The sequence below is a fragment of the Lampetra planeri genome, chromosome 30 (genome assembly GCF_965212315.1).
Source record: "Lampetra planeri chromosome 30, kcLamPlan1.2.h2, whole genome shotgun sequence".
Lineage (NCBI taxonomy): Eukaryota > Metazoa > Chordata > Hyperoartia > Petromyzontiformes > Petromyzontidae > Lampetra > Lampetra planeri.
Genome location: NC_136136.1, coordinates 3,557,767 through 3,569,880, shown reverse-complemented (window position 1 = coordinate 3,569,880; position 12,114 = coordinate 3,557,767). Strand labels below are relative to the sequence as shown.

Genomic DNA, 12,114 nt, shown 5'->3' with positions numbered 1-12,114 from the left:
CCCTGCTAATTGCATAGGCGTTTCTTACAACTTGCAGTACGTTGTCACAAGATTGCAATTGTTATATTGTATTGTAAATATTAACTGGTTAAACTTTGCGTTAAAGGGTGGCTGTTAATGTTGACCTGAATCCCAACCATTTCCTGTCTCTTCCCCCACAAGGCGCCTGCAGTGGCCATTGACTTAATGCAGTTCGCCAGAGCCTCTTCACTCGGCTTGTCGGGGGCCTTGCATTGAGAGTGCTGTGACGAGGAAGTGGAAGAGAAGGAGGAAGAGAAACGTGAGAGATCTCCTGCTGCCATGGTGCTCTTCAGCGGTTCACTGCGAGTGAGGGTACGGGAGGCGGCCGAGCTGAAACCCACGCCGTGGTCACTCCGGCACTCGGCGCTGGTGCCTGGCATGAAGGTGACGTCCCGCTCGCAGTCCAGCCAGCATCAGCAGCACAGCCAGCAGCAGCAACAGCTTCAGCAGCAGCAGCAACAGCAGCAGCAGCAGCAGAGTCAGCAAAACCAACAGCAGGGCCAGCCAAACCAGCAGCAACAGCAGCAATCGGGCCAACAAAATCAACAGAATCAACTGCAGCAGAATCAGAATCAGCAACAGAATCAGCAGCGCCCACTGCTGGATCCGTACGTTGCGCTCAACGTGGACGACTTGCACGTGGGGCAGACGCAGACGAGGCAGCGCACCAGCTGCCCGCGCTGGGATGAGGAGTTTGTGACGCAGGTGTGCGAGGGGCAGCGCATGGAACTTGCCGTCTTCCACGACACGACCATCGGCTACGACGACTTTGTCGCCAACTGCACCATCTCTTTCGAAGAGCTGCTGCAGAGCGAGAGCCTGCACTTCGAGAGCTGGGTGGGTGAGCCTGTTGGCACTGGGGTGGTGGCGGCGGAGGCGGTGGTAGTGATGACGATGGCGCAAGTGGGAGAGTTGGCATTTTGGAAATTTCTATGGGGGTTGGCCAGTGCACTGTAGACCGGTCATTCGATTGCAGGGTCGATCGATCTCGCAGAGTGGCAGTTAAAACAATGATCAAGTTTCTTAAATCCCCGAATCTGTGTCCACCAACAGTAAACACCTAGGTTGCGTGTCATGGTGTAAAAGTGTGATTTCTCCCACTTCTACCAAGATATCTGGCCATCGTGAAAGAGTAGGCAAACTACCCTCTCGAGGGGCCGTCTAGAACGGCCTCTGGTGGAGGCCCTTCCTCCAGCTGTAGTGTGAGCAAGCTCTTGTAGGGCTGCACCCTTTTTGAAACTCAATAGCAGTTCCAGCTTAAAGTACTAACCTTTCATCATTTTGCTTTATCACTAGATGCACCATGAGTATATTGATAAGCTTTTCTCTCGTATCTCTTGACGCAGAGTAAGCTGCCTATGCACATAGAATATCTTATTGTAAGTTAGGGTACTGGCGAAGCGTACTCAGTGTTTTGTATCTCCTGCACTTTCATTATCGATTTTCTACCGTTTGTTTACGGAATATTGTATTGATTCCAAAGTCATGGAATCTATAATCTTCTACTTTTTAGTGCTTGATCAAACTGCTTGGCGCATGGGACGCATTTTCACAGACGCATGTTGCAATGACATTGTTCAGATCATTATAGATGCAATATGATAAACGTACAGCACTTGGTCAAGCCACTGCTAGATGAAGGCCTAACTATGCCATGTCAGTCATTGAGCTTGTTTTGACCATACTTCACCACTCCGGTCATTGTGGGTGTGGTGAAGATTGGTAATGCTTTTTTATAGGTTTTTATGCATGCAATTATCGTAAAACTCCAAAAAATGTAATGAACATCCCTAGCTAGGCATGTGTGCATGGTGGCAATGGCTGCCTGTGGCCATGTTTACGATTCAACTGGAGTCGTCCCCCCACTCCCAGCACACTTTCCAGTGATTCAATTGTGATTGATTTACAGTCATGATTTCATTTTTTTTATTTCATTTTTACCATCTCATTTTTTATTCCTCTAGTTATTTTTGTGTAACTTTACTTTATCATCAATGCAACATTGGTAAAATGCAAATTGAGTTTTAATTAGGCTTGGGCAAGACACGTCGTGGCTAAAAGGGATAATAGCAAGTGGACAGAACTTGGGATGGAATGTCAGCCAAAGGAGAGACACGCCTGAGAGAATAACCACCACAGAGGATGAAGCAATGAGATCATCTCATGTGCAGGAGCTGGGTGGATCGCAGGATCATGAGGAATGGTGACAATATTGGGGAACCTTTTCTCCCAGCAGTGGATTGAGCATGACTGATGATGATGATGAACATCTCATGTAATGTACATGCATCGTAAATAATCAAATCTCACGTGCATTGTTTATTTGTCAGGAGCATAATCAATTTCGGTTGATGAATATATTTTACATGCCTAACCAAACCCTTTGGGTAGTTGCTAGATTTGTGGGTAAGACACGAGGTTGGCATTTATTTAAATTTAAAAGATTCTGACATGATACATACATCGTGAGTGTGAAAAAGGATTATTGACAGTATTTGAATATTATTTAAATGATATGCCAAAATATCCTTTCGGGTGATGGCATGAAATAATTTGTACGAGACTAAAAGAATTACAAAGGAGACGAAAAATAATTGGTTCATGGATCAAATCACAGCCTAAGTCGCTACGGTGGCAAATTGTTAAATTCCTGAGACGCCAAATTTTCGGTATGTGAGGTGGCCATTATTAGGCAGTATAGCAAGCAGGTTGCTGACTTATTTCCGCCAATTTTATGTCTTGTATTTATGGAATATCTCTTACTAAATTACCCGGAATGTGTTCATTCCCATCAGACCTTGGAAGCTAACCAGCGTTAAATAGTGTTTTGTTGGGTGACCACCGTTCACAACACAGGTGTTGTAGTAGGTATCGTGGGCGTTTAAAGGGCAGTGCAGAAAAATCCATTGTTCTATATTCCAATTCCCTTCACAAACTCGCACTGCCCAGCGTGGAGAAAAGTATGGTCATTGTGACCCTCACTGCCTGAACGGCGTGGGGAGGCCCTCATTCAGCAGTGGATTGACACGTGATCTGTACATGTACTGTACGTGTGCCACAGCTTTCTCCAAAATGCTTCGCCCATTGGTGCCAACATCCCAAGCTGGATTCTCCAGTTGGTCATGAAACTCAGGCTTTCAAGGGTGAATTAAATAATTACGCAATTTTAATCATTACATTCGGAGAGCGCTAGCACAGTGAGTGGTTAGCTCGATGCACTATGAAAACGGCAAATTGAGTTCCATTCCCAGTCACAGCTAACATCGCTGGCAGATGCTGTACGAGCCGATTCTGGACTCCCCCACTTTAACAGTCCACACTGACGAACATCGTAAAGTGTGGCCAGACATCTCCCACAACTGACAACCGCATGACGAGAGGCCTTCATCCTGCAGTGGATAGACAAAAGGATATAAAGCTTTTACTAATACTGGTAGGAACCTCCTGGTTACACCAGCCCACAGGGGATTATTGTGTCCGTCCGTCGTGCAGGGAGGGGCTGAGTGGGGAAGGAGGGGAGGGAGGGGCTGGGTGGGGAGGGGCTGGGTGGGGAGGGTGGGGCTGGTTGGGGTGGGGCTGGTCACCCCGTGGTGCCCTTATAAAACTCAACGTTTAACCTACTCACGCCGGCTTATGCCCGCCCTCACAGTCGGGCATATTTGCGGAATACACCACGCCGCCGTTGACCCTGGCCATTGACCGAGCAACCCAACGTTCTTACCAGCTCCCTCCGCAGGAATGTGTTATATTCTGCGTAAGAATTAAACATTTTACGTAATGAAGTATGGTTAAGCAACTCCCATGACTGATATGGTATAGCGAAGCCATCATCCAGAAGTGAATAGGCAAATTTAAATAATTTATTGAAATGTAGTCATCACATATGACATTGCACTTTTTGTTTGTGCATGGATTAATATTACACATTTAACACATGCTGTGCATGTAAAATAAAACATGCCAAGAGGTGATGTCGCAATATTTCGGCTTTTTACAAAGATCAACCAATTTCCTACTCTGTCAAATCCGGGCCATTGATATGGCTGCAGGCCTATCACTCTGTGTCGCGTAAAAAAAAACATTTTTGTTTAAATGTAGGATCTCTACGAGATATGAGCTCGCGGTGTCATTAAGCGGTAGGGGCTTGGAATATGGATGTACACTATTAATATGAGTGGTGCTTCTCGCATAATTTCACGGTACAGCGGTTGTACGGACAGCATGTTGGTGGGTGGGAGGGAAAGAACAAAGTGCTTGGACAAAATGTGCAATTAAAACATCCCGTAGCATTAACTTTGCCGCATGCCTTGTTTGTGCTGTTCACAGTGGAATAGCAGGAGATGTATACGAATACATCCATAAGGCTCTACTTGGGTTTACTTGCTGGGGCAGGGCGATATACAACCAAGGTGCTGTAGGGCTTTCGGTGAGGAGGCAAATGCCACGGCTAATGAGGCATTCCTCATCTCGGTGCTGCATTATTAGTTTCTTCCTACAGAGAGCTCCTGCTATGATATATGTGTGTGTCACTATCTTCCTACTGCTACGCACGTGCCACCATTGTTAACACCCATGGGTATCGGCTAAGGTGGTGTTATCGTGCTGTCTTATATTGTGCGCCAAGGATTGGCGTTTTCGAAATGTAGAGGTGCATGACAATGATACGATTATTGTTAGTAAAACTGTATGTAAGCAAACTCGGGATGAGTTTCGACCATCTGGGTCTCATCAGAAAGGTTAAGCTTTTTCAACAAAATTAGTTATTGGGCAATTGGCTGAGAATGTGTTTTGGTAAGCGTATATATTTGTTAGGTGTGTAATTAAGCATTTTAGATCTATCCTTATGCTTGTGATGCATGCTATAAATGCATCGAGTCGCGAGTGTGAAAATCATACATTTGCAATTTTCGGTGTGAGAATCAATTATTTACAGTTTATGAAATGCATTTTCCAGTGTTACCATTTGGGAGATTGAGCGGGGAACAAAAAAGATGCAAATGATAGAAAAACAATGCAAATGAGATGGTCAAAAAGAGGCCGAAATTATCTCGGTTCTTTAATGGGATTGTGATCCCGAATTGTGACATTTCATCAAATTTTTGGAAAAAAGGGTACAGTGTACACTCACAATTCACTTGTCATTTCACTGCCGGATGAGGGCGACTGCATAACGTGTGGGCCGTGAGGGGGTTTATCTGGCCATACTTCACCATCTTGGTCAGTGTGGGTTAGGTGTGTAGGCGGTGGCGAAGATTTGCGGTAAAAAAAATGTGTTTTTCCCAAAATTGGGCGAGTACTGGTAAGCTTGAAGCGCAAACAGTGCGGTCATGGTAATTTTACACCTTACCGATACACCCACTTTTGTTTTGAATACAGTCGTGTTCCATTTAAATTAATTCTAACCAACGCGTTGTCTAACCGCCTCGGCAACCAATTTGACCGGTCTGAATTGAGCCGATCACATCGCCGCAGCCGCTGGGAAATGCAATCAGCCAGTGCAGTTCCCTTGCCGCCTTCCCCTTCAAGGTCGACAGGTGGAAGGTGGTTCAGTGCTATCTTCATCGTGGTTTCGTTTTTTTTTACTGCACAGGCTATTTCTTCCAAACATAACATTCATCATCATTTCATGTTCTGTCCTTGGCTTTGTCGGAGCAGGGTCTTCCAAGTTGATTACTTTTGCACGTTGCACTGTCCAGCAGTGCATCTATTTATTTTGATTGAACAGCTTGAAAAGACTCTTGAGTGTAATCTCTGAGTCAATATTGGGTTAAGAAATATATTTTGACCCATATGCAACCACATATTTTTTGAGAACATTGGTGTGTATCCATAGCCACTGAAAATAATATAAATCCTGTTCAAAGCATGGCTTTCTGCACTTACCACGGTCACTAACGTTTTTTTTTCCCTCTGTTTAATGTGCCGGGTACAGTAGCTGTAAGATATTCTTCACGAACTGTTGTACAACCGGTTTAATTAAAAAATGTGTTCATATATTTTCGTGGGGTGTAGGCATATTTTTAAGGCAGTGTTATGAACGAAGCCAGAAAATGCAATCGGAATAAAATTATATAAATTATACATCGTAGGTAAAAGTATCGGTTGTAATGTCGCATGCTGTGGAATATTGCCATTTTGTGATGATATAAATTAACATAACGTATTTTGTCAAGTGAAATCGTTAGAAAATATCAAACTAGTATACCAAAAGATGAACTTTACGCTGAAACATGCGTCATGTCAAACTCGTCAAAATCAAATTACACGGCGTGAAAAGCAAAGCTTTATCAAAACTTATCTGTGAAATTACAGCGAAGTTTATCAACAAATTCAAGCAAGGTAATCAATAAACATAACCCATAGACGTGAGAGATGGTGCCATGCAACTCTTAGCCGCTGTAAGTGAATAGTGATTGCACGGCCAACTGCAAAATCTGTCGCTGTGCCCACAAACCCCTTCCTTTAAAGTTTTAACATTTCCCGTGATCTTTGCAGGGTCAGATTAGTTCATTGTAATGTCTAATTGGTCAGTGTGGTATTTACCGTGTTATTTTTTCCATGGCTAGATGTAAGCTTGCCGACGAAGCGAACGTCACGTTGCTGCCGCAGTGGAGCAGTGAATTTATTATCATGAAAAAAGCTACGTTTTCAAGTGTTCTTTGTATCCAGCATTAAGTATATCAGTCATAATGCAGTGTCTTGAAAGATTGCTGTCATTTTCAGAGACTGAAACCCCATACCATAGAGTTCAGACCGAATAAAAATCCATTGGCTGATGACTGACTGACTCGCAAATGTCATCTAATCCGCAGCACAATTGCTCTTGCCTTATCTCACACATTGGCTTGCAGAATTGTGTTGATTTCACCGCCGCCATGTGGTCGGGCGCTATCGGGCACAAGCAGGCTGGCTTACACATATCCAGTGGGAAAGTATGAATGTTTAAACACTGATACTCGGCAGCTTTGAAGGGATTTTTTGATTTGCAAAAGTTATTTTAATTACGACTCACTTTTCACGTGCGATTGCAAAGCCTTAGGCAACCGATCAGGTTCAGTTTGCAAGCGAGGCTGGTGTGTAATGACAAGAAACAATATGTACAGTGTTTTTTTTTGCATTGTCGTGAAGTTATTATCTACAAAGCAGTAAACGAGGAACGAAGCATCCTTGTTTAACTTTGCAAATGCGAAGTTGTATTTGGGTGTGAGCTGACATTAACCACAGTTTTTGTGTTGTAATCTGCAAGCCGTAAGGATGACCTGCTTAGTTTTACTGAGATCTGTTGCTTGAATAAGTTATGTTTTGTACATGTGCACGTATAGCCGTGTTGTCAGTTCACTGTTTTGCTAAGGGACCTTCCATGCCATGTAAGTCGTGGGGCATCTTGGACCATACTTCAGCACACCGCACAGTGCTGGCTGGTGACGGAGGGGGAGCATAAACATTGGATCATAGTACAGTACAACAACATTTTGCTGCACTGCCGCTTGTTGTCAATGCATCCCTACACTTTAATTATCAACTTAATTACGGGTAATAATTATATGTTTTAATTATAACTTTAATTATACATTAACTATTAAAACATATTTAGCATTCATTGGGAGGTAACTTCATTTCAATCATTCCAATTCCATTTCTAGTTCAGAATTTTGAGCGTGACTCACTCGTCGGCTTTTTGTTAATAAATTGCAGACCCTCGGAGGGAGCCCCCTTTATTCAACATGTCAGGAATACAAACTAGCCTGTCAGACCGCGCACTGTCATACGATGCGTTAATGTTTCATACAAATGTCAACAGATTAAGCAAATGGGTATTTCCATGGCATTGGTAACATCACATTGTTTAAGTGGTATTTGGCAGCATGCTCCGTGTGGACTTGGACTGAGTGTGCCATGCTGTGCCAGAGTCAGGGGCAGGGGTCAGAAACCAAAATAACAAGGGGAGCCATTTTTTTTCCGAATTCGGTACAAAACTCGATATTTCAAGACCCGCAATGCAATGTGATTACGCACATTAAGTCACAAAGCAGTCCATTAAGAGCCGCACGCGGCTCTGGAGCCGCGGGTTACCGACCCCTGGTCTGGGGCGGATTGTAAGTAAGTGGGGTGCGTTCCAGCAACCCCGATGCTGGCCATGCGGTGTGTAGGGGTGTGGCAGATCTTGCCGCGCGTTGTTTCAAATGCCCGATCGTCTTTCGTACAGAGGTGGTGCATTTCCCCCAAAACCGACGCCCGCTGGCATTTAGTTCACCTTGCGAATGCTTTGATGTAAACATCGTTGCATGGAATTCATGGGTCACTTGTTCTAGCCAAACACATCGGTGCTGTCAGGGATATGGATTTCCAACGTAACGTTGCACCAGCGTCTTTTATGCGTTCCAGAAAGCCTCGCTAGGTTTCAGTATTTTTCAAGATGGTCATGCATGTATGGCAAATTCCATTTAATGTATGTTTTTGCATGTGGGAGGGAAAATTTGCTATCTGGTGTTAAGTCACACAGGGGATAACACTCCGAGAGCATCTGATCAAATCACCCAGAATGCTCCATATTTTGTCAGATCTAAGCAAAATTGTGACTGGGTGATACTTTTATGGGAGATGACCATGTGCAGATCATAATAGGGCTGCAGGGCTACATGGTGGATAGCAGAGAGCAGTGCAGAATAAATATTATTTTGTACTTTACTTCTGTGTTCTAATGTCTATACCCTATGCATTCAACCAAACCTGAACTCACGAGCATGGTGAAGTATGCTCAAATTAATTCCCATGAAATGATGAGGCCCCCTCATTCAGCGGTTGCTTGACAAAAAGGGGCTGTACATGTGCAACAGTCCACACAAATTGGTAAACGATCCCATTTGCAATGCTGCCAACTCGTCGCCACATGGCAGCGTAACGGGGTTTGAGAGTTTGAAAAGTCGAGGTGACCCACGTGCCAAGTGCCATATTCTAGTCATGTGCCACCAGTAGCTGGTGATGTGGAGCTGCCAGTTGTCTGACTCAAACCTGTGTCTCTCAGGTTTTGTTTTATTAGTTATATCATCATCATCATCCATGATTGCTGGGTGAAGGCCTCTATTTTTAGTGATTTTCTTACATGTCCTATACTTTGCACTCCTGTTGTTTTTTTTTGTATTGTTTGTTGTAACGTTATGACCCCCGTGCCACTACTGGACATCTGTTATAAAGTGCTTCATAGCTCATCGAATTCTTCCAGTCTAAAGATTTTGATTCTGAATGTGATCTCTCATGATGCCACAGGTCATCTGCACATGAGCCGACTTCATTGAGGCATCTCTGATCGTACTCTCGGGCTCCCATTCCCTTCTTTGGCTTCCATTTCTTCGTGATTCACATTTCTGGACATCATCACTCAAACTGCAGTTGGTAGATGAAACAATTTGACTGGTTTAATTAATTATCGGCTCTGATGTGTATTCATGAGGCTTTTAAACTCTAAACTAAAGAAAATGTACGAACATGTTATCATGTTATCCTGTGCTGTTGGTCAAGGTACTATTTTATTCTAAAAACATTACTTTAATTGTGTTAATGTTATATATATGAAAAAAAAAATTGTGTTCACATTATTACTTTTTTTTTGTATAAATGTACCCCTGTATTTCAATTATACACAGTCAACCCGAGTTCGATTCTCAACCATGGCTAACATCAGTGACGAGTGATATCTGAGCCGGTCCTCAGTGATACCCCCCTTCACCAACCCGGACTGGCCGGAGTGGTGAAATATGGTTAAACGAACAAAAATGACTTACAGCGTGGGGGAAGCCTCTTTGTTTTCAAGCAGTGGATTAACGTACGACTCTAAATTGTTGCTCAAATGAACGTTTTACTTTCAGTATAAATTGCATTTGACATTTCTGGATTCGTGTGCTTTGTTTCAACAGGTGGACCTGGAGCCAGAAGGCAAGGTGTATGTCATCATTGACCTGAGTAAGTGTGGCGCATTCAAACTCCAACCACAGACAGCTGTGTGTGCTCTGTTTGTGAAATTCACATGCACGTGCGCATTTTGGGGCCGCGTGCGTTTTTTTTATACACCGGGCCCCGGCCCCGCCGTTTGTACCAAAACGCCCGGCCTTAATTGGGCCATAATGCAGCCTATTTTGAAGAAAAGTGATCTCACAGCTGGCTGCCATAGCTACAGGCAGCCCATGAGAATACATTAACAGCACGACAAAGGCCATAAACAGATGCATTCTTTACCAACTGCATAATTCAGAAGGCAACAGCTTTAAGCTTTATTCCAGAGAATGAAAAAAATCCAACTATAATAACGGAGATAGATTTTTATCACAGTTGGGCTAAATTGAAAAACTGCCCACATTTGCGAACATTAAGGGAGCTGGAGAGCTTCAAACTTCTTCACGTTGTTTTTTTCAAAGCGGAAAAGGAAAATATCCTTTCGCAAAGTTGAAATTTGGAAATGCCACATAATGGAAAAATAAAACGCCACAGTGAAGTCACGTCCTTCATGAAAGGTCCATTCAAGCCAAACTATGCGGCAATACCTGCAGCAGCAGCAGCAGCGCGTGCAGTTACAGTTCATCACGGGGACCTAATTTATGCATCACATTACCATGTATGACTCACTTGCACAACAAAACCTTTCCGTGGGTTAATAACGTGCTGCTCGTGAGTCTTTCAAAGGGGATTTGTTTGGGAAGCTATCCCACGGAATTGAAAGTCTGTGATTTTTAAATTATAATACTCGATGTTACGTGCGGGGAGACCAAAAATGGAAGGATGGGTGGAAAGCCTGCATCGGACGAGATTGTTTTTGAAAGGTTGCCTAGTTTAATGGCTTATTGATGGTCCCGCAAGAGAAATGCCTCGGGTTATTCAATCGGTGCATGCTCGATACATTTATAGTTCTCTTGTCTTGGCCAAGTCAATAAACCATCATTTTCTCCGCTTTACTTTCCATTATGTTTAGAGCAGGGATGGCCAGCATCCCGTAATGTCCGTCGCTGTTGTTTAAATTGTGTCCACATGAGCAGCTTTCAATGCAGCAGTCAAAAGTTACCTTGTACTGCACTTAGCTGCTATGTGCAGTTACATGCATTAAAGACAACAATAGGCCTTTTAGCTGCATGTCGCTCTAAAATACACAGAGCGTTTTATAATGCGACTGTTCCCTTTCTGTCAAATAATTGCTGCTGGACTGGAAAAAAAGGTGGCCACTATGCCGTAAACTGAATGGTAACAAACTGCCCGTGATTATTATTTGCAATAACAGATCCAGCTTGAAGTAATCACTTTTCATCACCCTCATTTCGCACTCATAGCACCATTAGCAGATGGATCCGATTTTCTCTCTTCATATCTTTGACATAGGAGTAATTCCTCCCACTTAAACCCAGGATGTGCCCGATCTCATCAGTTCATATTTGAGCCTGTTTTGCGCTTGGATGAGTAACCGGCCTGTATAAAAACAGGTGGTGTAGGCTGCTGCAAGCCTACGTTATCAGCAGAGGGCAGTGCAGAAAAAAATCCATTGTGGTACTGAACTATGCTGCAACATCTTATGCTCTCCGCTTTCACCACGCATTGACTGGTGTGGTGCAGGTTGGTCAAATCGCCCTCACGACCTGCCTGGTGGGTGGAGGCCCTCATCCAGCAGTGGATGGACAAAAGGGCTGTACGTGTACATAAAATATTACCGAATATCGTTGAGGTTGCGTAACCGACAGTTACTGCGCTTGCAAAGCGTACTCCATGTGCCGTTCCTGACACGTTAACGAGTGAAAACATTGTGCTCTTGCAAACCGACCGGGTATCTGCAGCGCACGGCTCTTCTGTAATTTGCCCCGAACGTAATTTACCAAGAGCGTGCACGCGCAATTGTTCTGCAAACCTGCAAGAGAGCGGGGTCATGGGGTTGGCGGCGGTGCAGACGCCCGCTGCCTTTTACAGCTGGAAACACGGCCCCCCCTGAGTGGACAAAAGGTCGGCCGCTAGCGGTGTAGAGTTTAAGCGGGAAGCAGACATATAATAGCCCTCTTGTTGATCGAAGTGGGGAAGATGAAGGGAGGGTGGCGCAGTGGGTGTGGGCAGAGCAGGGCA

General features: G+C 44.1%; 1 protein-coding gene across 4 annotated transcripts in view; it reads left to right on the top strand.

Annotated features, from left to right (window-relative positions):
- The window catches only part of LOC144728808 (protein kinase C epsilon type-like), a 133,271-nt gene that overhangs the window by 66,090 nt on the left and 55,067 nt on the right, over window positions 1–12,114 (top strand). For all 4 annotated transcript variants that reach the window (XM_078608477.1, XM_078608476.1, XM_078608478.1 and 1 more), the window contains 2 exons: window positions 163–858; window positions 9,936–9,981. In XM_078608477.1, coding sequence (XP_078464603.1) covers window positions 301–858; window positions 9,936–9,981 — 604 coding nt within the window. In that variant the 5' untranslated portion in view covers window positions 163–300. The remainder of the gene's footprint in view (window positions 1–162; window positions 859–9,935; window positions 9,982–12,114) is intronic.